This window comes from Zeus faber (assembly GCF_960531495.2).
Source record: "Zeus faber genome assembly, chromosome: 6".
NCBI lineage: Eukaryota > Metazoa > Chordata > Actinopteri > Zeiformes > Zeidae > Zeus > Zeus faber.
The window spans coordinates 35585698-35613273 of record NC_137201.1 but is presented as its reverse complement, the minus strand read 5'-3'; the positions used below and the strand labels follow the sequence as shown (position 1 = coordinate 35613273).

At 39.9% G+C, this 27576-nt stretch overlaps 3 protein-coding genes across 5 annotated transcripts in view; all 3 read left to right on the top strand.

Annotated features, from left to right (window-relative positions):
- LOC307231378 (troponin I, fast skeletal muscle-like) overlaps positions 1-903 on the top strand; it is a 5019-nt gene extending 4116 nt beyond the window's left edge. Inside the window, exon 7 of the mRNA XM_080002058.1 lies at positions 709-903. Coding sequence (XP_079858184.1) covers positions 709-786 — 78 coding nt within the window. The 3' untranslated portion in view covers positions 787-903. The remainder of the gene's footprint in view (positions 1-708) is intronic.
- Positions 904-2726: 1823 nt separating this feature from the next.
- On the top strand, positions 2727-10077 carry LOC307231376 (troponin I, fast skeletal muscle-like). Of its 3 annotated transcripts, XM_080002055.1 has the most exons (8): positions 2727-3204; positions 3331-3425; positions 6253-6285; positions 7582-7621; positions 7971-8099; positions 9466-9555; positions 9631-9804; positions 9890-10077. In XM_080002055.1, exons 3-8 carry the CDS (start codon positions 6278-6280, stop codon positions 9965-9967), a joined length of 519 nt encoding a protein of 172 aa, XP_079858181.1. In that variant the 5' UTR covers positions 2727-3204; positions 3331-3425; positions 6253-6277; the 3' UTR covers positions 9968-10077. The 3 variants fall into 3 exon arrangements, with proteins under 3 accessions (XP_079858181.1, XP_079858180.1, XP_079858182.1); XM_080002054.1 differs by lacking the exon at positions 3331-3425 and having other exon boundaries at positions 2729-3204; XM_080002056.1 differs by lacking the exon at positions 2727-3204 and having other exon boundaries at positions 3331-3409.
- A 9568-nt stretch (positions 10078-19645) lies between these two features.
- LOC307231377 (troponin I, fast skeletal muscle-like) lies at positions 19646-25756 on the top strand. Its single transcript, XM_080002057.1, has 7 exons — positions 19646-19735; positions 21988-22020; positions 22295-22331; positions 23336-23464; positions 24224-24313; positions 24870-25043; positions 25353-25756. Exons 2-7 carry the CDS (start codon positions 22013-22015, stop codon positions 25428-25430), a joined length of 516 nt encoding a protein of 171 aa, XP_079858183.1. The 5' UTR covers positions 19646-19735; positions 21988-22012; the 3' UTR covers positions 25431-25756.
- The last annotated feature ends 1820 nt before the right edge of the window (positions 25757-27576 follow it).

The window sequence follows — 27576 nt, the reverse complement described above, 5'->3', positions numbered from 1 at the left end:
GGTTAGTAGATGGGTGGATGAGGTGAATGGAGGATGAAGGAGGAGGTGAGTAGAAGGGTGGAGGAGGTGTTTGGGGGGGAGAAGGAGGTGAGTAGATGGGTGAGGAGGTGAATGGGGGTTGAAAGGGGAGGTGAGTAGATGGGTGGATGAGGTGAATGGGGGATGAAGGAGGAGGTGAGTAGATGGGTGGAGGAGGTGAATGGGGGTTGAAGGGGGAGGTGAGTAGATGGGTGGATGAGGTGAATGGGGGATGAAGGAGGAGGTGAGTAGAAGGGTGGAGGAGGTGTTTGGGGGGGAGAGTAGATGGGTGGAGGAGGTGTTTGGGGGGGTGAGTAGATGGGTGGAGGAGGTGTTTGGGGGGATAAAGGAGGAGGTGAGTAGAAGGGTGGAGGAGGTGAATGGGGGGGTGAAGGAGGAGGTAAGTGGATCAGTGGAGGGGGTGAATGGGGGTGGAGGAGGAGGTGAGTACAAGGGTGGAGAAGGTGAATAGGGGGGTGGAGGAGGAAGTGGGTAGAAGGGTGCAGGAGATGAATGGGGGGATATAGGAGGAGGTGAGTAGATGGACGGAGGAGGTGAATTGGGGTGGAGGAGGAGGTGAGTAGATGGGTGGGGAGGTGAATTGGGGCTGCAGGAGGGGGTGAGTAAATGGGTGGAGGAGGTAAAGCCACGTTCTTCTGTTGTGACGCTCCCTGTGTTTGTGTCCTGCAGCCGGCTGAGGCTGTGGGCGACTGGCGTAAGAACATTGAAGACAAGGCTGACAGGAAGAAGATGTTCGAGACGTCCTAGACTCCTCCACCCACAAGGCGGACAGAAGGAAAAGATGTCCTAGACTCCTTCACCCAAAACATTTTACATTTTTCACAGGATTGAAATGTCTTTTGTTTTATTAAATCTTTCACTTTCCTTTTGTCTTCAGTTTGATATTTGAGTCACAGCATGGGTTTCAAACCCTCGTCATCTCTGGATTCTTCACATTTCACAATTGCGAACAGCTCCGTCAAGTTCACGGTTTTATTTCAGTCCAGGGCGTGCACTTTGTAAAAAAATCAATACGGTCCATGTCAATCATGTGAGGACCTTCGGAAAACAGGAGGTCCTCACAAGGTTCACACACCAACCACAACAAGGAGTTGAACTGGGACCGAGGACGTCAAGGTTCATCCAAGATCATTTCACTTTCATTTGAGTTTTGAGCTTCACATTTAGTTATGTTTGAAGGTAAACCTTCAGATGTTTTGTCCCCATGGGGACCTCAGAATGTTTTGTTCCCATAAGGACCTGAGAACCTTTTTCCCCGTGAGGACTGCAGCATTTTTTGGCCAGTGAGGACCTCAGAAGGTGTCCCCGTGAGGACCTCAGAATGTTTTGTCCCCATGAGGACCTCAGGATGTTTTGTTCCGGTGAAGACCTCAGAACATTTTATCCCTGTGAGGACCTCAGAAGGTTTTATCACTGTGAGTACCTCAGAAGGTTTTGTCCCCGTGAGGACCTCAGAAGGTTTTGTCCCAGTGAGGACCTCAGAAGGTTTTGTCCTTATTAGGACCTCTGAATGTTTTGTCCTCATGAGGACCTCAGAACATTTTGTACCCATGAGGACCTCAGAACATTTTTCCCCATGAGGACCTCAGAACATTTTGTCCCCATGAGGACCTCAGAACGTTTTTTCACCATGAGGATTTCAGAATGTTTTGTCCCTGTGAGGACCTCAGAAAGTTTTGTACCAGTGAGGGCCTCAGAATGTTTTGTCCCTGTGAGGACCTCAGAAGTTTTTGTCCCAGTGACGACCTCATTACTTTTTGTCCCCATGAGGACCTCAGCACGCTTTGTCCCCATGAGGACCTCAGGATGTTTTGTTCCCGTGAGGACCTCAGAACCTTTTGTCACTGTGAGTACCTCAGAAAGTTTTGTCCCTGTGAGGACCTCAGAACGTTTTGTCCCTGTGAGGACCTCAAAACCTTTTGTCCCCATTAGGACCTCTGAATATTTTGTCCTTGTGAGTACTTCAGAACCTTTTTTCCGCGTGAGGACCTCAGAACCTTTTTTCCTTATGAGGACCTCAGAACGCTTCGTCCCCATGAAGACCTCAGGATGTCTTATTCCTGTGAGGACCTCAGAACATTTTGTCCCCCTGAGGGCCTCAGAATATTTTTTCCCCATGAGGACCTCAGAAGGTTTTGTTCCCATGAGGACCTCAGAATATTTTGTTCCCATCACGACTTCAGAAGGTATTGTCCCTGTGAGGACCTCAGAACCTTTTGTCCCTGTGAGGACCTTTAGAAGGTTTTGTCCCTCTGAGGACCTCAGAAGGTTTTGTCCCTGTGAGGACCTTAGAACCTTTTGTCCCAATGAGGACTTCAGAACCTTTTGTCCCCTTGAGAACCTCAGAAGGTTTTGTCCCATAAAGAATATAAAGAACTGTCATTAAGAAGCAGTCAGATTGACCTGGAATCTGAAGTGAGGAATGAAACAGAAGCATGTTTCTGATCTCTGAGCTCCGGCTCCAGACCTTCTGAGGACTCCACCTCAGTTACCACTGGAGGGCGCTAGAGCTCCCTTCTTAGCTGCAGGTAGTATTGATGCCAAACAGTCAGAACCTTCCTGGAGAATGCTCCTGAGGTTAGTTAGGGTTAGTAAGGATAAGTAACGGTTAGTCACGGTTGGTAACGGTTAGTATGGGTTTATAAGGATACGTTTGGGTTAGTTAGGGTTAGGGTTACGGTTAGTTAGGATTAGTATGAGTTAGTTAGGGTTTGGGTCTTGCCATGAGAGGAACCTGTTGGATTCTGGACCCGGTGAGCAACAACACTTTTCATAATTCAAAATAATTTTGATCCTTTATGAGTTTTGGATCCAACCGGAAAATATCAATTTGAAATAATCCACTATTTTATTGATCCTGAATATATGTCAGTATGTCAGTAGATCTCTCTCTCTGCCCTGAGCCCAGGATCAAGGCAGCAGTGAGGGTTCCCACTGTGTCTAAACATGCTGAGTCCTGCTTCCTCCACCCACCATCTCCACCCGTCCGACTCAGGATTTACGAGGCTGTGGTCAAACGATGAAGTATTTCCGGATCCCTGCGGCCGATTGGTTTGAGGGTCGGCACGTTGCCTTAAAGAGCGGGCGTGGAAGCCCTCAAGTCCGTATAAACCCATTCAACTGAGCCGGGTTGTGTTCAGATCCAGCTCCGCTCCTCGTCTGTAGGTGAGAACTCTTCTTCTTCTTCTTCTTCTTCTTCTTCTTCTTCTTCTTCTTCTTCTTCCTCTTCCCCTTCTCTGCTCCTGCTCACTCTGCTCTGAACAGAGACCTTCTTTTCGTTCTGCCTTAAAGCAACATTGAGTTGAACAACAGGAGGAACCTGAAGGAGCATCACTGTGGTGTTGTACAAAACAAGCAGAAGAACCAGAAGGTCAACACCTCGCACAGTATGTTCAGAGTACTACAGAGTGCTACAGAGTGCTACAGAGTAGCTCAGAGTAGCTCAGAGTAGCTCAAAGTAGCACAGAGTAGCACAGAGAACCACAGAGTAGCTCAGAGTACCTCAGAGTACCACAGTGTACCTTTAGAGTATCTCAGAGTATCTCAGAGTACTACAGAGTACTACAGAGTACCACAGAGTACCACAGAGTAGCTCAGTGTAGATCAGAGTAGCTCAGAGTATCTCAAAGTAGCTCAGAGTACCACAGAGTACCACAGAGTACCACAGAGTAGCTCTGGGTAGCTCAGAGTAGTTCAGAGTACCACAGAGTACCACAGGGTAGCTCAGAGTAGTTCAGAGTAGCTCAGCAGATCAGAAGGTCTTTTTGGATGCATAGCCTCTTCATCACTGTCTACATGTTGCGATGCCAAAAATGTTGTTGTTAACCTCTGACCCCGGCTAAAAGTAGCCTGGGTCCAGCTGCTCCAGGTCCAGGACTGGACTGGACTGGACTGGCAGCAACAACTGATCTTCAATAGCTGTTAAATGATCATCTTTCTCATTTCCCACCTGATCAGACGTGGTAACTAAGTATTGACAACAACCTGTTGTTTCCGTGGTAACTAAGTATTGACAACAACCTGTTGTTTCCGTGGTAACTAAGTATGGCTAACAACCTGTTGTTTCCGTGGTAACTAAGTGTTGATAACAACCTGTTGTGTCCGTGGTAACTAAGTGTTGATAACAACCTGTTGTTTCCGTGGTAACTAAGTGTTAATAACAACCTGTTGTTTCCGTGGTAACTAAGTGTTGATAACAACCTGTTGTTTCCGTGGTAACTAAGTATTGATAACAACCTGTTGTTTCTGTGGTAACTAAGTATTGATAACAACCTGTTATTTCCATGGTAACTAAGTATTGATAACAACCTACTGCAGCTTCTCCACAGTCCACCCAGTCAATGCTCAAAGCATGAAAGCTTTCATCAAGTTGTATCTTTTCTTTATGTAAAAGTACTTTTTGTCATCGCTTCAGTTCATCCAGAGTGTTGCTACAGCGGGAAGTGGCACAACTTCCTGTTTTTAGTCTCAAGATTCCAGAGGTTTATTTGTCACATACATGTGCATACTTTCATACATATTCATACTTTCATACATATACATACTTTCATACATATACATACTTTCATACATATTCATACTTTTATACACATTCATACTTTCATACATAGTCATTCTTTCATACATAGTCATACTTTCATACACATTCATACTTTCATACATATACATAATTTCATACATATTCATACTTTCATACATATACATACTTTCATACATATTCATACTTTCATACATAGTCATACTTTCATATATATACATACTTTCATACATATATGCAGTGAAATGTCTTTACAACGCACCTGGAGATTATGCACAATAGTTACTAAACAGAACATAATAGCTGCCCTAATTCCTACCAAGCAACTAACTGAAACTGATTCCTAAAAGCTAATGCAGTTAGTGACTGCATTAGAAGGGAATAGAGTTATGTATATTCAGATGTGTGCAGTAAAGTGCATGTGAAAAAAGTGTGTACTACACAGCAATTCGGTAACACTGAACAGAACAGCAATACAGTACAGTATGTAGTAACCCAGTATAGTGATACAGTATGCACTACATTATGCAGTAACCCAGAACAGTGATACGGTATGCAGTACAATATGCAGTACAGTATGCAGTAACCCAGAACAGTGATAATGTATGCAGTACAGTATGCAGTACAGTATGCAGTCACCCAGAACCATGATACTGTATGCAGTACAGTATGCGGTAACCTAGAACAGTGATACAGTATGCAGAACAGTTGGCAGTAACCCAGTATGCAGTAACCCAGAACAGTGATACGGTATGCAGTACAGTATGCAGTAACCCTGTACAGTGATACAGTATTTAGTACAGTATGCTACATACAGTACAGTGATACAGTACGCAGTATAGTTTGCTACATGAAGTACAGTGATACAGTATGCAGTACTGTATGCAGTAACCCAGTGCAGTGATACAGTATGCAGTACAGTATGCAGTAACCCAGAACAGTGATACAGTATGCAGTACAGTATGCTACATACAGTACAGTGATACAGTGTGCAGTACAGTATGCAGTACAGTATGCAGTTACCAAGAACAGTGATACAGTATCAGAATCAGAATCAGAAATACCTTAATAATCCCAGGGGGAAATTACTTTAAAAATATGCAGTACAGTGTGCAGTACAGTATGCAGTACAGTATGCAGTTACCCAGAACAGTGATAGAGTATGCAGTACAGTATGCTACAAACAGTACAGTGATACTGTATGCAGTACAGTATGCAGTTACCCAGAACAGTGATACAGTATGCAGTACAGTATGCTACAAACAGTACAGTGATACTGTATGCAGTACAGTATGCAGTAACCCAGAACAGTGATACAGTTTGCAGTACAGTATCCTACATACAGTACAGTGATACGGTATGCAGTACAGTATGCAGAACAGTATGCAGTAACCCAGAACAGTGATACAGTATGCAGCACAGTGTGAAGTACAGTATGCAGTACAGTATGCAGTGACCCAGAACAGTGATACAGTATGCAGTACAGTATGCAATACAGTATGCAGTACAGTACAGCAAGACTGAGTTCAGCATTGACAGTTGTCATGTCTTGCAGTAAGAAACTCTGTCTCACTCTGATTTCTATGTTAGATTTACTGCTTCTTTATTTGTTATTGATTATTGATTAGTGATGGATACGACAGAGTGTAGCTTCACTCTGCTGCTCTGTTCTTTAGGTCGTGACAGACACAAAGAGACAAGATGTCTGAGTGAGTATTCTACTAGTATTTTATACACAAAGTACATGCATGACGTGTATGTTCTCAGGATTTGTCTTGTGTGATCAACATATGAAGATTCATGAACGATGAATATGATTCATGAAGGATGAATATGATTCATGAATGGTGAATATGAATGATGAATATGATTCATGAATAATGAATATGATTCATGAATGATAAATATGAATGATGAATATGATTCATGAATGATGGTTATGATTCATGAATTATGAATATGAATGATGAATATGATTCATGAATGATAAATATGAACATGAATAATGAATATGATTCATGAATGATAAATATGAATGATGAATATGATTCATGAATGATGAATATGATTCATGAATGATAACTATGAATGATGAATATGATTCATGAATGGTGAATATGAATGATGAATATGATTCATGAAGGATAAATATGATTCATGAATAATGAATATGATTCATGAATGATAAATATGAATGATGAATATGATTCATGAATGATGGTTATGATTCATGAATTATGAATATGAATGATGAATATGATTCATGAATGATAAATATGAACATGAATGATGAATATGAATGATGAATATGATTCATGAATATGATTCATGAATGATCAATATATGACTCATGAATGGTGAATATGATTCATGAATGTTGAATATTGATGATGAATATGATACATGAATGATGAATATGATTCATGAATATGATTCATGAATGATGAATTTGATTCATGAATGGTGAATATGAATGATGAATATGATTCATGAATGATGAATATGATTCATGAATATGATTCATGAATGATGAATATGATTAATGAATGATGAATATGATTCATGAATGGTGAATATTATTTATGGATGTGTATGTTTCATGAATGATGAATATGATTCATGAATGATGAATATGATTCATGAATATGATTCATGAATGGTGAATATGATTCATTAATAATGAATATGATTAATGAATGATGAATATGATTCATGAATGGTGAATATTATTTATGGATGTGTATGTTTCATGAATGATGAATATGATTCATGAATGATGAATATGATTAATGAATATGATTCATGAATGATGAATATGATTCATGAATATGATTCATGAATGATGAATATGATTCAAGAATAATGAATATGAATGATTAATGAATGATGAATATGATTCATGAATGATGAATATGATTCATGAATGATGAATATGATTCATGAATATGATTGGTTGCTGATGGATGTACAATGTGTTGCTTTCATGCTGCTGACGGGGTTTTTAGGGGAAAGAAGATGACGTCCAGCCGCAGGCACCACCTCAAGGTGCGTCACAGGAAGTGCACGTTCTCCTCGTGCTCTCTGGTCGTTTGATTGTGCTTTCCCCAAATGTTCTGTTTTGTAGCGCTCATCTAATCTGCCATATTACAATCAAATCAATTCTGATTTCAACTGATACAGTTGAATATCACATCTGTTATAAACTCATTTCATTTCATCTTTCATTTGATCTGAACTCAACAATTTCAAACTCCTTGAAATTAATCTGATCCAAACAAATGTGCTTTTGTGTGATATCAATAAACAATCAATAATATGATGTGATGAATTTCATACGATGCATATTTGTGCTGTCGTTTAAAACAACTTGTACAACGTCACCTCCATCTTCCAGAGCCTGATCCTGCAGATCGCTGCCAGCTGGTTGGAGCAGGAGGCCACGGAGCTCGCTGCGGCCAAGGAGGCCTACATGATGGAGAACTGCCCCGCCCCCGACACCAGCGGCGACCAGGCCGCGCTCATGGTGCGAACACCACCAACACATCCATAGAAGATGAATAGATCCTTCTAGCTTCTCCACCTTAAACGAGGGATTGAAACCCAGTCTTCATAAAACACCTGTCATCGTTGTATTTATTTATTATTATTATGCTTTGATTTTCATTGTACTTGATGTGTCCTCTGCACCCACCCGTCCTGTACCTGGGAGCGGTGCGCAGCCGCAGTGCAGCGCCGGGAAACCAGTGCCTTGCTCAGGGGCGGCGACAGGAGAATTTACCCCCAACACACATGTATTGATAATTAATAGTTGACAAGCTTTTGCATTGTTACATGATGAAACACTTTGAAACACCATGCAAGACGTTCATTTTACTGAGCAGATAGGGCTTCAGTGCCTTGCTCAAGGAGACGTGGACATGCTACATCCACCCCCTGTAGGATGGATTTGATAAACTGATATTGAACCATGTCCAAGCTCTAGCAGGAGGGTACGTCCTGCAGATATTAAGTATCCTTTAGGAGACGGATGCTCTAGGAGACGGATGCTCCAGGAGACAGATGCTCTAGATGAAGGATGCTCTATGTGACGGATGCTCTAGGAGACGGATGCTCTAGCTGACGGATGCTCTAGGTGACGGATGCTCTCGGAGACGGATGCTCTATGTGACAGATGCTCTAGGAGACGGATGTTCTCGGTGACGGATGCTCTAGGTGACGGATGCTTTAGGAGACGGATGCTCTAGGTAACGGAGGCTCTAGGAGACGGATGCTCTAGGTGACTGATGCTTTAGGAGACGGATGCTCTAGGTGACGGATGCTCTAGGAGACGGATGCTTTAGGAGACGGATGCTCCAGGAGACAGATGCTCTAGATGAAGGATGCTCTATGTGACGGATGCTCTAGGAGACGGATGCTCTAGCTGACGGATGCTCTAGGTGACGGATGCTCTCGGAGACGGATGCTCTATGTGACAGATGCTCTAGGAGACGGATGTTCTCGGTGACGGATGCTCTAGGTGACGGATGCATTAGGAGACGGATGCTCTAGGTAACGGAGGCTCTAGGAGACGGATGCTCTAGGTGACTGATGCTTCAGGAGACGGATGCTCTAGGTGACGGATGCTCTAAGAGACGGATGCTCTAGGAGACGGATGCTTTAGGAGACGGATGCTCTAGGAAACGGATGCTCTAGGAGACGGATGCTCTAGGTGACAGATGCTTTAGGAGACGGCTGCGCTAGGTGACGGATGCTCTGGGTGACAGATGCTCTAGGAGACGTCTTCCGCTCCATAAGCACCGGCCTGATGACTCCAGCTGTCGGTTGTGATGAAGCAGGGTGGAAACATCTTGTCTAGGTGGAGAACGTTAATGAACCTTCTGCTTCCACAGGAGATCTGCAAGAAGCTTCACCAGGCCCTGGACAAGATCGATGATGATCGCTACGACACAGAAGCCAAAGTGGCCAAGACAGACAAAGAAGTACGACCTTCTTTTGATCGCCTGAGCAGGTGGACCAGGGTTGGGGGTTCTATTCCTCAGTCTGTTTGTTTGCAGATTGAGGACCTGAAGCTGAAGGTGGTGGAACTGGCCGGAGTGAAGAAACCGGCTCTGAAGAAAGTCCGCATGTCTGCAGACTCCATGCTGCAGGCACTGCTGGGCGGGAAGCACAAGGTGACCATGGACCTGAGGTCCAACCTCAAGCAGGTGAAGAAGGAGGTGAAGGAGGAGGTGAGTGGCACCGGGTTCTTCTGAAGATCTGTGTCCAGACTGAGATACTTATGATTATATTGATATGATATCCATACGGTTCCAGGCGGGCGAGGCCGTGGGCGACTGGCGTAAGAACATCGAGGACAAGGCGGACAGGAAGAAGATGTTCGAGACATCCTAGAAAGTTGTTTTTCTAATTTTCTCTGGACCTTGAACCTTCTGCCTGGAATCACATTACATTTTCATGGAACTGAAATCAATTGTTTTTTTTCCCATTAAATCTTTTCAATGAGGCAACATGTCACATGGAATTCTTCTCACAGCGTTAGAAGGTCTTTCTGCCTTTGGGGTTGAGCAGTTTTCAGAGCCACATGGTGGCAGTAGACAGCTTCCTGTCCTCCGGCGCTGTAGACATCCGGAAACAGGCGGCATTCCAACAACAACTGTTCTGTCATTCTCTCACGTGGTGTCGCCTGTTGCTCCACCCAGGGTGAGTCACATTCCTAGGGCTTTACATTGACGTCGCAGACATTTCTCAAAACACATCCTGCTGCTTTTTGACGTCCCTGAAAGAGCAATTTGACTGTAAATGAATTTCTGAACAATGAGGTGATCGTCATGATTGATGAAGCTCCTTTAACCAAAAGCTATTGATCATCTAGAGACTATTTTAGAACAATGTCTTTTGGATATTGTGGTGTTCACGGGTTGTGTTCTTCCTCAGGAGAACCTGAGAACCTCCTGTGTGGAGGAAGCTCCTGCAGCACTTAATGAATTAATGATCCTGGTTGAGGAGCTTTGTCTGGAGCGTCTGTGCGAGGCCGAGTCGGAGCTGAGTCAACGCCTGGCGTCCTATAAAACCCTCCTCCTCTTCCTTCTCTTCCTCCTCCTCCTCCTTCCTCCTCCTCCTCCTCCTCCTTCCTCCTCCTCCTTCCTCCTCCTCCTCCTCCTCCTTCCTCCTCCTCCTTTTCCTCCTCTTCTTCCTCCTCCTCTGGCTGCCTCTTCACACAGCAGGTTAGAACCTCCACAGCGCTCATCCAGGTTTTCATCCTGTTGTAGAGATGTGTGATGCTGGTTGGAGGTGACATCACGGACTGAAGTCATCAAGTCAAATACGTAATATCATTCAGTGATATCATAGTAATAATATTAGATATGACACTGAGTTCTTTGGTCATGGACATGCAGTAATGTCCCACCTCAACATGACCTTGAACCAACCTTCTTCACATGTCACAACTCTCAATGTTGTCCTTCTTGAAGCTTCACTGAGTCTGGTGATAAAAACATCCTTCTGTGGAATGATCAGGTAGAAATGGAAGCTTTTCTCCAAACGACTGAACTGTAGCTACTTCTAACATCTTAAAATTCAAAGGTTCCTCAATCTGAAGGTCCAGGAGCCTGTCAGGTTCTAAGGTTCCTCAGGCTGAAGGTCCAGGAGCCTGTGAGGTTCTAAGGTTCCTCAAGCTGAAGGTCCAGGAGCCTGTCAGGTTCTAAGGTTCCTCAGGCTGAAGGTCCAGGAGCCTGTGAGGTTCTAAGGTTACTCAGGCTGAAGGTCCAGTAGCCTGTGAGTTTCTAAGGTTCCTCAGGCTGAAGGTCAAGGAGCCTGTGGATTTGTGGTGTTGTTGGGTCGTGGTGTTAACGAGCGTTCTCCAAGGAACCAGCAACAGAAAGCTGCTTCGGGACGACGACCTCTGACCTCTTCCAGATTTAGCATCAGCAGTGGAATGGCTGATGTTTTTCGTGATGGATGCAGTCCCAGCGTCCAGCGTCCAGTCCTCCTGAGGTGAGGATTCACACTTTAACCTGGAAACAAATTATCTCATTGAGTCATTAAGTCATGAAATGATGATGTCATTGAGTGGTTTCTCCTCTGAGCAGGAAGCCACACCACTTGCTACTCCCGAGCTACAGCAATGAATGAACCCTTCAAGAACAACCCAAACGGGATTCAATCTAATCCTATTCATCTGATCCATTGAATGTAACCTAATCTGATTTCATCTGACGTGATTGATTTCATCTAATTTTGTTTATTTTTCATCATAGCAGAAAGAAAATGACATCCAGCCGATGACATCATCTGAGGGTAAAACTCATTCTGTTTGCTAAACACAGGGTAAAAATTTATGAGCCAGTTAAACACATATTAAACACATATTAAACACAGATTAAACACAGATTAAACACAGATTAAACACATATTAAACACATATTAAACACATATTAAACACATATTAAACACATATTAAACACAGATTAAACACATATTAAACACAGATTAAACACATATTAAACACAAATAAACACAGATTAAACACATATAAAACACATATTAAACACATATTAAACACATATTAAACACATATTAAACACAGATTAAACACATATTAAACACAGATTAAACACATATTAAACACAAATAAACACAGATTAAACACATATTAAACACATATTAAACACATATTAAACACATATTAAACACAGATTAAACACAGATTAAACACATATTAAACACAGATTAAACACATATTAAACACATATTAAACACAGATTAAACACATATTAAACACAGATTAAACACATATTAAACACATATTAAACACAGATTAAACACATATTAAACACAGATTAAACACATATTAAACACAAATAAACACATATTAAACACATATTAACCACATATTAAACACATATTAAAAACATATTAAACACATATTAAACACATATTAAACACAGATCAAACACATATTAAACACAGATCAAACACATATTAAACGCATAATAAACACATATTAAACACAGATTAAACACATATTAGACACATATTAAACACAAATAAACACATATTAAACACATATTAAACACAAATAAACACATATTAAACACATATTAAACACATATTCAACACAGATTAAACACATATTAGACACAGATTAAACACATATTAAACACATATTAAACACATATTAGACACATATTAAACACAAATAAACACATATTAAACACATATTAAACACAAATAAACACATATTAAACACATATTAAACACATATTCAACACAGATTAAACACATATTAGACACAGATTAAACACATATTAAACACATATTAAACACATATTAAACACAAATTAAACACATATTAAACACATATTAAACGCATATTAAACACATATTAAACACAGACTAAACACATATTAAACACATATTAAACACATATTAAACACAAATAAACACATATTAAACACATATTAGACACATATTAAACACAGATTAAACACATATTAAACACAGATTAAACACAGATTAAACACATATTAAACACATATGAAACACATATTAAACACATATTAAACACAGATTAAACACATATTAAACACAGATTAAACACATATTAAACACAGATTAAACACATATTAAACACATATTAAACACAGATTAAACACATATTAAACACAGATTAAACACATATTAAACACAAATAAACACATATTAAACACATATTAACCACATATTAAACACATATTAAAAACATATTAAACACAGATTAAACACATATTAAACACAGATCAAACACATATTAAACACATATTAAACACAGATTAAACACATATTAGACACAGATTAAACACATATTAAACACATATTAAACACATATTAAACACAAATTAAACACATATTAAACACATATTAAACGCATATTAAACACATATTAAACACAGACTAAACACATATTAAACACATATTAAACACATATTAAACACAAATAAACACATATTAAACACATATTAGACACATATTAAACACAGATTAAACACATATTAAACACATATGAAACACATATTAAACACATATTAAACACAGATTAAACACATATTAAACACAGATTAAACACATATTAAACACAGATTAAACACATATTAAACACATATTAAACACAGATTAAACACATATTAAACACATATTAAACACATATTAAACACAGATTAAACACATATTAAACACATATTAAACACATATTAAACACAGATTAAACACATATTAAACACATATTAAACACATATTAAACACAGATCAAACACATATTAAACACATATTAAACACAGATTAAACACAGATCAAACACATATTAAACGCATAATAAACACATATTAAACACAAATAAACACATATTAAACACATATTAAACACATATTAAACGCATAATAAACACATATTAAACACATATTAAACACATATTAGACACATATTAAACACAAATAAACACATATTAAACACATATTAAAGACATATTCAACACAGATTAAACACATATTAGACACAGATTAAACACATATTAAACACATATTAGACACATATTAAACACAAATAAACACATATTAAACACATATTAAAGACATATTCAACACAGATTAAACACATATTAAACACATATTAAACACATATTAAACACAAATTAAACACATATTAAACACATATTAAACGCATATTAAACACATATTAAACACAGACTAAACACATATTAAACACATATTAAACACATATTAGACACATATTAAACACAAATAAACACATATTAAACACATATTAAAGACATATTCAACACAGATTAAACACATATTAGACACAGATTAAACACATATTAAACACATATTAAACACATATTAAACACAAATTAAACACATATTAAACACATATTAAACGCATATTAAACACATATTAAACACAGACTAAACACATATTAAACACATATTAGACACATATTAAACACAGATCAAACACATATTAAACACAGATCAAACACATATTAAACGCATAATAAACACATATTAAACACAGATTAAACACATATTAGACACATATTAAACACAAATAAACACATATTAAACACATATTAAACACATATTCAACACAGATTAAACACATATTAAACACAGATTAAACACATATTAAACACATATTAAACACATATTAAACACAAATTAAACACATATTAAACACATATTAAACGCATATTAAACACATATTAAACACAGACTAAACACATATTAAACACATATTAAACACAAATAAACACATATTAAACACATATTAGACACATATTAAACACAGATTAAACACATATTAAACACAGATTAAACACAGATTAAACACATATTAAACACATATGAAACACATATTAAACACATATTAAACACAGATTAAACACATATTAAACACAGATTAAACGCATATTAAACGCATATTAAACACATATTAACACACATTAAACACATATTAAACACATATTAAACACATATTAAACACAAATAAACACATATTAAACACATATTAGACACATATTAAACACATATTAAAAACATATTAAACACATATTAAACACATATTAAACACATATTAAACACATATTAAACACATATTAAACACAGATTAAACACATATTAAACACATATTAAACACATATTAAACACAGATTAAACACATATTAAACACATATTAAACACATATTAAACACATATTAAACACATATTAAACACAGATTAAACACAGATTAAACACATATTAAACACATATTAAACACAGATTAAACACATTAAATGCAGATTAAACGCATATTAAACGCAGATTAAACGCAGATTAAACACATATTAAACACATATTAAACACAGATTAAACACAGATTAAACACATATTAAACACATATTAAACACAGATTAAACACATTAAATGCAGATTAAACGCATATTAAACGCAGATTAAACGCAGATTAAACACATATTAAACACAGATTAGACACAGATTAAACACAGATTAAAAACATATTAAAAACAGATTAAACACAGATTAAACACAGATTAAACACAGATTAAACATTTACATTTAGTCATTTAGTCATTTAGTCATTGATCAGACGCTTTTATCCAAAGCGACTTACAATTATTCAAACAGCGACGGACGCAGCCATCAGGAGCAATGAGGGGTTAAGTGTCTTGCTCAAGGACACTACAGCATGCTAGCAGGAGGAGCCTGGGATCGAACCATCCCCATATTAAACACAGTAAACACAGATTAAACACATATTCAACACATATTAAACACAGATTAAACACATATTAAACACAAATAAACACATATTAAACACATATTAAACACATATTAAACACATATTAAACACATATTAAACACATATTAAACACAGATTAAACACATATTAAACACATATTAAACACATATTAAACACAGATTAAACACATATTAAACACATATTAAAAACATATTAAACACATATTAAACACATATTAAACACATATTAAACACAGATTAAACACAGATTAAACACATATTAAACACATATTAAACACAGATTAAACACATTAAATGCAGATTAAACGCATATTAAACGCAGATTAAACGCAGATTAAACACATATTAAACACATATTAAACACAGATTAAACACAGATTAAACACATATTAAACACATATTAAACACAGATTAAACACATTAAATGCAGATTAAACGCATATTAAACGCAGATTAAACGCAGATTAAACACATATTAAACACAGATTAGACACAGATTAAACACAGATTAAAAACATATTAAAAACAGATTAAACACAGATTAAACACAGATTAAACACAGATTAAACATTTACATTTAGTCATTTAGTCATTTAGTCATTGATCAGACGCTTTTATCCAAAGCGACTTACAATTATTCAAACAGCGACGGACGCAGCCATCAGGAGCAATGAGGGGTTAAGTGTCTTGCTCAAGGACACTACAGCATGCTAGCAGGAGGAGCCTGGGATCCAACCATCCCCATATTAAACACAGTAAACACAGATTAAACACATATTCAACACATATTAAACACAGATTAAACACATATTAAACACAAATAAACACATATTAAACACATATTAAACACAAATTAAACACATATTAAACACATGTTAAACACACATTAAACACAGATTAAACAAATATTAAACCCATATTAAACACAGATTAAACACATATTAAACACATATTAAACCCATATTAAAAACATATTAAACACATATTAAACACAGATTAAACACATATTAAACACATATTAAACACAGATTAAACACATATTAAACACAGATTAAACACATATTAAACACATATTAATCCCAGATTTAAATAATATTAAACTCAGATTCTTCTTCTTTTTCTCTGGGCTGCTCCCGTTAGGGGTCACCACAGCGGATAATTTTCCTCCCTGACACCACCCGCCTGCATGTCCTCCCTCAGCACCTCCATCAAGCTTCTCTTTGGCTTCCTCTTTTCCTCTTGCCTGGCAGCTCCACCCTCAGCCTCCTCCTCCCAATGTAACTCTCATCTCTCCTCCACATGTGTCCAAACCATCTCAGTCTGGCCTCTCTCACTTTTCCACCAAACTGTCCAACCTGAGCTGTCCCTCTAACGTCCTCATTCTTAATCCTGTCCATCCTTGTCCCTCCCAATGAAAACCTCCACATCCTCAACTCTGCCACCTCCACCTCATCCACCTGCCTTTTTGTCAGTGCCACCGCCTCTAAACCGTACAACATGGCTGCTCTCACTACCGTCCTGTACACCTTCCCCTTCACTCTGGCTGGAACCCTTCTGTCACACATCACTCCGGACACTCTTCTCCACCCGCTCCCCTCTGCCTGTAGTCTCTTCTCCACCCACTCCACCCTGCCTATACTGTCTTCTCCACCCACTCCACCCTGCCTGTACTCTTTTCTTCACCTCTCTCCCGCACTCTCCGCTGCTTTGGATGGTTGACCCCAAGTTCTTGGACTCCTCCGCCTTCTCCACCTCCACTCCTTGCATTCTCAGCTTTTCTCCACCTTTCCTACCATTCAGGCACATGTATTGTGTCTTACTCCTGCTGACTTTCATTCCTCTTCTCTCTAATGCATGCCTCCACTTCTCCAGGCTCTCCTCCACCTGCTCCCTACTCTCGCTACAGATCACAATGTCATTCGCGAACTTCATAGTCCACAGAGACTCCTGCCTGATTTCATCTGTTAACCTGTCAATCACCACTGCAACAAGAAAGGGCTTTAGATCCAAGATTAAACACATATTATACAGATTTAACCCAGATAAAATCCAGATTAAACACAGACACATACAGCTCCTCCAGCTCCTTCAGATCTTCATTCCAGGTTTTCATTCCAGGTCTTCATTCCAGGCGGGTTGGAGATCGAGAAGAAGGAGCCGGAGGAGGTCAAGGCAGCCTCAATGTATAATAACTGTCCTACACCGGACCTGAGTGGGTACCAGTGGGCACACATCCACTACACACTACACACTGCACACATCCACTACACACTGCACACATCCACTACACACTACACACTGCACACATCCACTACACACTGCACACATCCACTACACACTACACACTGCACACATCCACTACACACTACACACTGCACACAACCACTACACACTGCACACATCCACTACACACTACACACTGCACACATCCACTACACACTGCACACATCCACTACACACTACACACTGCACACATCCACTACACACTACACACTGCACACATCCACTACACACTGCACACATCCACTACACACTACACACTGCACACAACCACTACACACTGCACACATCCACTACACACTGCACACATCCACTACACACTACACACTGCACACAACCACTACACACTGCACACATCCACTACACACTGCACACTGCACACATCCACTACACACTGCACACATCCACTACACACTACACACTGCACACATCCACTACACACTGCACACATCCACTACACACTACACACTGCACACATCCACTACACACTGCACACATCCACTACACACTACACACTGCACACATCCACTACACACTGCACACATCCACTACACACTACACACTGCACACATCCACTACACACTGCACACATCCACTACACACTACACACTGCACACAACCACTACACACTGCACACATCCACTACACACTGCACACATCCACTACACACTACACACTGCACACAACCACTACACACTGTACACATCCACTACACACTGCACACATCCACTACACACTGCACACAACCACTACACACTGCACACATCCACTACACACTGCACACAACCACTACACACTACACACATCCACTACACACTGCACACAACCACTACACACTACACACATCCACTACACACTGCACACATCCACTACACACTGCACACAACCACTACACACTGCACACATCCACTACACACTGCACACATCCACTACACACTGCACACAACCACTACACACTGCACACATCCACTACACACTGCACACAACCACTACACACTACACACATCCACTACACACTGCACACAACCACTACACACTGCACACATCCACTACACACTGCACACAACCACTACACACTACACACATCCACTACACACTGCACACAACCACTACACACTGCACACATCCACTACACACTGCACACAACCACTACACACTACACACATCCACTACATACTGCACACATTCACTACACACTGCACACAACCACTACACCCTGATAATATACAGTATGTCACATATCATATGACATACATCATATGATATGTGACATACTGTACCTACTGTACATACTGTATATTATCATTATCATCTTTTTTGATGTTTAGTTTCAAAGTTGGAAGCGAGAACCATGTGGAGCCTGACGGGGGGGCAAGATATATTTGCGTCCCCCCACCCACTCCCCCAGAGGCCTGCACCCCCCCCTCCTCCCATAGCCCCCCCCCTCCTCCCATTGGCTGCCCTCGTCCTGTCTCCTTACCGGGCGCTGTCTGTCTGCGCTCGGCGTATAAAACCCTTTTTCCCTTTTCCTTCGTCTGTGGCACCTTGATCTCTTCCACTCCTCCTCCTCGTCCTCTCATCCAGGTGAGAATCCCCCTTTTCCTCTACTACTACTCCTACTTCTTCTTCTTCTTCTTCTTCTTCTTCTTCTTCTTCTTCTTCTTCTTCTTCTTCTTCTTCTTCTGCTTTTCTTTCACAAGCTTTGACTTTTTATTTGAAGACAGTTTGTGTTGAGAGGAAGGTTCAGTGTTGAACTTTAACCTTCAGTTCAGGATCGTTCGGCAGAGTAGAGTATTAGTAGAGTGTTAGTAGAGTATTAGTAGAGTATTATTAGAGTGTTAGTAGGTTGTTAGTAGGGTGTTACTGCAGAGTAGAGTATTAGTAGAGTGTTAGTAGAGTATTAGTAGAGTATTTGTAGATTAGTAGAGTATTAGTAGTGTATTAGTAGAGTGTTAGTAGGTTATTAGTAGGGTGTTACTGCACTGTAGAGTATTAGCAGAGTGTTAGTAGAGTATTAGTAGAGTATTAATAGATTAGTAGAGTATTAGTAGAGTATTAGTAAGTTGTTAGTAGAGTATTCCGGCAGGGTAAAGTATTAGTAGAGTATTAGTAGAGTTTTAGTAGAATATTACTGCTGAGTAGAGTATTAGTGGAGTATTAGTGGGATATTACTGCAGAGTAGAGTATTAGTAGAGTATTCCTGCGTTGTAGAGTATTAGTGGAGTATTAGCGCAGAGTAGAGTATTAGTAGAGTATTAGTAGAGTATTACTACAGAGCAGAGTATTAGTAGAGTATTGCTGCAGAGTATTAGTAGAGTATTACTGCAGAGTAAAGTATCAGTAGAGTACTACTGCAGAGTAGAGTATCAATAGAGTGTTAGTAGAGTGTTACTGTAGAGTAGAGTATTAGTAGAGTATTAGTAGAGTATTACTGCAGAGTAGAGTATTAGTAGAGTATTAGATCAGGTTGCAGGTTTGAATTGAAACAGTGTTAACGTCATTCATTCACTGAGATCAACAAATGATCAATAAACTGAATCATAAAGTTTTCAATGTTTGATCAGTTCTTCAGTCCATATATGATCAACATTGAACTAAGAGCACACATTGATCATTTTAATATTGATCATTTTAATATTGATCATTTTAATATTGATCATTTTAATATTGATCATTTTAATATTGGTCAGTTTAATATTGATCAGTTTAATATTGATCAGTTTGATATTGATCAGTTTAATATTGATCAGTTTATGATGGTTTCATTAACACTTTGTTCCATAAAAACAAAACATTGGGAAACAAACCCTGACATTCAGCTCCAGGAGTTTCTGTTCCGCTTCATAGTGAATGGATGAAGGACGGATGAAGGATGGGTGGATGGGTGTATGGGTGGATGGCTGGATGGCTGGATGGGTGGATGGGGTGATGGCTGGATGGCTGGATGGCTGGATGGCTGGATGGGTGGATGGGGTGATGGCTGGATGGCTGGATGGGTGGATGGGTGGATGGGTGGATGGTTGGATGGGTGGATGGCTGGATGGCTGGATGGGTGGATGGGGTGATGGGTGGATGGCTGGATGGGTGGATGGGGTGATGGCTGGATGGCTGGATGGGTGGATGGGGGGATGGTTGGATGGGTGGATGGCTGGATGGCTGGATGGCTGGATGGGGGGATGGCTGGATGGGGGGATGGCTGGATGGCTGGATGGGTGGATGGCTGGATGGCTGGATGGCTGGATGGGGGGATGGCTGGATGGTTGGATGGTTGGATGGCTGGATGGGTGGATGGCTGGATGGGTGGATGGCTGGATGGGTGGATGGCTGGATGGTTGGATGGTTGGATGGCTGGATGGGTGGATGGGTGGATGGGTGGATGGCTGGATGGGTGGATGGCTGCCTGTGGTCTGGGTGAAGTGCTAAGGCAGCGCTGTGACATCTGATCTGGTCCCAGTTTTAGCCTGAAGCTCCTGAAGCTTCAGCTGCTGCTTCAGATCACCCCCCCCCACCTGTTAAATATAAATATACACATGAGAAGTGTTACTGTGTACTGCTACTTACTGTGTACTGCTACTTACTGTATGCTGACTCACCCATATTGGCTTAGTAGTTGCTTGTGGTGCACGACTGGCAAAGGATCAGTTGTCAACTCATCTTTGAAGTGACTCTGGAGAAGTGAGTCGTTGGTTCGATTCCCGGGCTGAACCTGGAACCTCAACAGCAGAGAATCCATCACAGCTGCTGCTTCTTCCCCCTCCTCACCCTCCTCACCCTCCTTATCCTCCTCCCCCTCCTGATGCTAAGTCCTGTAACACAGTGTGTTTATGTCTCTGCAGATCAGGATCCACAGGAAGCGTCAAGATGTCCGAGTAAGTTTCTGTTTCAACATCGATCACTTTGAAATGGAAAGATTTTATTAAAAACAAGCCTCTTCCTCTTCCTCATCTTCCTCTTCTTTCTCTTCCTCTTCTTCTTCTTCTTCTTCTTCTTCTTCTTCTTCTTCTTCTTCTTCTTCTTCTTCTTCTTCTTCTTCTTCTTCTTCTTTCTCTTCTTCCTCTTCCTCTTCTTCCTCTTCTTTATCTTCCTCCTCTTCTTCTTCCTCTTCCTCATCTTCCTCTTCCATCTTACTCTTCCTCCTAACAGGAAAAAGATGACGTCAAGCCGTAGGCACCACCTCAAGGTAAACCCTTAATCACACACAATAATAATAATAATAATAATAATAATAATAATAATGTATACATACATAGCACTTTATTATTATATACTGTATATGCTGGTATTATATTCTGTGGTGTGGTATATATAGATATATGCTATGCGAGGGTGTGGGATTAGCCGACACCAACTCAGGACTAGCTGTCCATTCGAGGCCAGGTACAGGCCAGGTATAGACCAGGTACAGGCCAGGTACAGGCCGGGTACAGGCCGAGTACAGACCAGGTACAGGCCAGGTACAGGCCAGGTACAGGCCAGGTACAGGCCGGGTACAGGCCAGGTACAGGCCAGGTACAGGCCAGGTACAGGCCAGGTACAGGCCAGGGTCGCCAGTCCTCTCTCCTGGCCTGTGACCAAGGGAGGGGGGCTAAAGGGGCACTATCAATTGCCCAAGGTGGAGCCCCAGACTAATGGAGTGAAGGAGTCGTCTTACCTCTCCATTCTAGTTCAGCTCCTGCCAAACTAGCCACTGCCTGAGTTTTTCTACATGTTTTTGGTTGGGGGTCCTTACTGACGTTAGGTGGAGGAAACCTCATTTGAGCACAGGGAGAACATGCAAACTCCACACAGAAAGGACCCTCATCGGGAGATAACCCACCGTTGCACGGTGCCAACAGCGCCCCAGGACCGAATCGAACCCAGGACCTTCCTGCTGTGAAGCAACAGTTCATTGCACTGTGCCACCATACCCATTATATATATATATATAGGGTTATATACCACAATAGACTGTATATAGCACAATATATAATGTGTATATATTGTGCTATATACAGTATATTGTGATTTATATTGTGGGATATACGGTGGTATATATCGTGGTATATATCCAGGTATATATTGTGCTATATGTAGTATATTGGGGTATATATTGTGGTATATATCATGGTACATATCCAGGTATATATTGTGGTATATATGGTGGTATATATGGTGTAATATATGGTGGTATATACTGTGTTGCAGAGCCTGATCCTACAGATCGCTCAGGGCTGGTTGGAGCAGGAGAAGAAGGACATCGCTGTTGCCAAGGAGAACTACATGGCAGAGCACTGCCCCGCCCCCGACACCAATGGTGACCAGAACGCCCTGATGGTACGAGTACTGAGTACAATACAGTACACAGTAAAGAATATAAGTAATATACAGTATACAGTAAATAATATAAGTAATATTCAATATATAATAGAAGTAATATACAGTATACAGTATATAAGTAATATACTGTATATACTATAAGTAATATATAGTATAAAGTAAATAATATAAGTGATATACAGTATAAAATATAAGTAATATGCAGTATACAGTAAATAATATACAGAATATAATATAAGTATAAGTATTATACAGTTTACAGTATATAAGTTATATACTATATAATATAAGTAATATACCATATACAGTATATAATATAAGTAATGTAGAGTATATTATATAAGTAATATACCATATGCAGTATATAATATAAGCAATATACAGTATACAGTTTTAATATAGGTAATATAGAGTATATAATATAAGTATTATACCGTATACAGTATATAATATAAGTAATATACAGTAATATAAGTAATATAAAGTATATAATATATGTAACATATCGCATGCAGTATATAATATAAGGAATATAGAGTATGTGATATAAGTATTATATAGTATATAATATAAGTAACATACCGTATGCAGTATATAATATAAGGAATATAGAGTATATAATATAAGTAATATACAGTATATAATCTTAGTAATATACAGTATACAGTAAATAATACAAGTACTATAGTGTATATTAAATAATATCTATACAGTAATGTGGTGTATCTGGTTGTGTATCTACCGTGTGTGTAACAGGAAACATGTAAGAAACTTGCAGCGATCATCGATAAGATCGATGAGGAGAGGTACGACACCGAGTCCAAAGTGGGCAAAGCAGATAAGGAGGTAAACATTACCCACAATGCCCCACCCCATTACCCACAATGCCCCACCCCATTACCCATAATGCCCCACCCCATTACCCGCAATGCCCCACCCCATTACCCACAATACCCCACCCCATTACCCACAATACCCCATCCTCCATTCTTCATCCATCCTGCCTTCATTCAGTATAACCAGTTGAAGCAGTTTAAGGAGTTGGTGTGTCGACGGATCATAGCAGTAATACTGGGTTCTATACTGGGTTCTGTACTGGGTTCTATACCGGGTTCTGTACTGGGTTCTATACTGGGTTTTGGCCTGGGTTCTGTACTAGGTTCTATACCGGGTTCTGTACTGGGTTCAGTACTGGGTTCTCTACTAGTTTCTGTACCGGGTACTGAACTGGGTCCTGTATTGGGTTCTGTATTGGGTTCTCTACTAGTTTCTTTACCAGGTACTGAACTGGGTCCTGTACTGGGTCCTGTACTGGGTTCTGTACTGGGTTCTGTGCTGGGTTCTGTACTGGGTTCTGGTTGGTGCTGACAGAGAAGCTGGTCCTAACAGAACCTTGTTGCAGATTGAAGACCTGAAGATCAAGGTGGTGGACCTGGTTGGAGTGAAGAAACCGGCTCTGAAGAAAGTCCGCATGTCTGCAGACTCCATGCTGCAGGCGCTGCTGGGTTCCAAGCACAAGGTGACCATGGACCTGAGGTCCAACCTCAAGCAGGTGAAGAAGGAGGTGAAGGAGGAGGTGAGTTGAAGGATGGAGGATGTGAAGGGGGGGGGGGGGTTGAGGGAGAAGGTGAGAGGACAAACGTCTCCACAGCTTGTGTCTTGAAGGACACACCGGTCCAACTGCTCCAGAGTCATTCCAGGACGGCTTGACAACAACTGACTGTTTATGCCATTTAACATACCTGTCCCTCCCATCCTGTCCTTCCTGTCCTTCCTGTCCTTCCTGTCCTGTCCTTCCTGTCCTTCCTGACCTTCCTGTCCTGTCCTTCCTGTCCTGCTGTCTCTTGGTTCCTGTCCTCTGATCATCTTCTTTTCTGTCCCTCAGCCTACAGAGGCCGTGGGCGACTGGCGTAAGAACATTGAGGACAAGGCTGACAGAAAGAAGATGTTTGAGACGTCCTAGACGTCCTAGACGTCCTAGACGTCCTAGACGTCCTCCACTTCTGGTTGTCTTTTTGTGTACACTCCGCTAGTCTTATGCCTTTGCTTTACCGGACATCATTTGTCCGGGTCCCCTTGCGGGGACGAAGACCTGGACCTGGATCTGGACCTGACTTGGACCTGACCTGGATCTGGACCTGGACCTGGACCTGGACCCAGACTGCCCCCGTCCAACTCCAGTGTTTTGCACTTTGTTTGGTAAATTAAATGTGAAGAGTCTTGTTCATGAAACTTCATGTTGAAGTCTGGGTATTGTGTTTTCTGGTTCCCAATAAATCAATATCTGAACATCTGATCTGCTAAAGTGCCTTCGAGCAAAACCCTGAACCTCAGTGTGGACATTTAGGTTTAATTTAAAAAAATTCACAAATTCATTAGAGGTGAAAAAAACATTGCGATCACAACGAAGAAACCAATGAATCCAATGGGACCACGCCCACATCACTGGCACATCAAGGGTTAAAGGCATACAACATAAATTACATATCATATCATATTATATAATATTATATATCATATCATATCATATCCCATCATATCATATCATATCATATTATTTTATAGATTAGATTAGATTAGATTAGATTAGATTAGATTTAATTAGTTGAAATTATATGATACTATATTATTAATTAGATTAGATTATGTTATAGATTAGGCTAATATGAACTAACTTTACACTGGTTTATAAACGTGATATGACATAAACTGCTGACATTTAAATTCTGAAGGTCTGAGTAAAATGTTCTAATTGGTGCAAAAAGTTATTTCAATAAACTTCATTCCTGCAATAAAAACACACACAACCTTTGTGTGGGGAGATTATATATGCTTTCCACTCCAAAGGCTGCCTGACACAGTAAAATAAAAAAAATAACAATGATAAATATATTTGCAGGCAGAAATACACGGGTTCCATAATCGACACCAGTTACAAAGGTTTGAGTTCCCATGGAATGTAATTTGTCGCTTCTCTTTACATCAGCATTAAGTCTTAAACAAGTTACAATTTTCCAAGTTTCCCTTGAACGCAGTATCGAATGATGTAACGGTCTGGTTGGTGTGGAAGAAATTCTTCTGCAATGATCGGTGAGGTTATTCTGCCCGCTGCAAGAAAACAAAACTGAGAATATTCCAGATTATTTATTCTGCAGAATAAAGAGAAAGGTTCAGTACTGCTCTAAAGCAGCGTTCTGATCAGTCTGATCGTATTTCTGATCAAAAGGCTTCATACAACAACAGAGGGTGTGGCTTGGCTCAGAAGTCATTTACACGTCTGTCCCTCAACTGTCTCCCTGGATGCCAACCTCACACAGTACATTCACAGGAACTTGTAAATGAGCTGGCAGACGTGGATTACAATCCCTTACAATGCACCTCCAGGCTCCCTGTGGTTATTCGTCATCTCCTCACAAGGTAAACAGGATCAAATGAGATCTGGTTCTTCCATGTTAGGATTTACATTGTAGAGGGAAAGAACATTTCTCTTTAAATAAAGTTGGGGGGTTCCTGGGGAAACAGAGACAAATGTTTTAAAACCCCCCCTCTGGAGGTAGAGGCCGTTTGTCCTCAATCAAAATACATGATCGTAAGCATTTTTCTCTCACATTTCCTCCTTTTGTTGCTACTTGAACAACACCTTAAGGAAAAATGCAATAATGATAAAATTTCATATAAGGTAAATTGGATACAATACAATTATACTTCAGAGATATCATTCAATTCTATCTTATTGGAATCTACTGGGAAAATCCACATCTAATACTAAATTTAACAATATGAATCAACTCCAGCACGTGAATGGACTACGTATAGTTGAGGAGGCTAGAGCAACAGTTAGAGTAGTAACCAATCTTCCCCATACATTAGTGCAGTTCAATTGTCCTACAGAAAGATTATAGTGGAATACCTTTATCAGTTCACCGTTTTGCTTCATCTCAACAGAATGTGTTGTACCTCCATCAATATGATTATATATTAGTTCCATCATATTTATATAAGTTGGAAAATTTTGAGCCCTTGCTAAACATCTAGATTCTTACCATGACATTGATATAGGTGAGAGGATGAATGGTGCACTGAGTGAGGCATTTTACTTCATACATAAC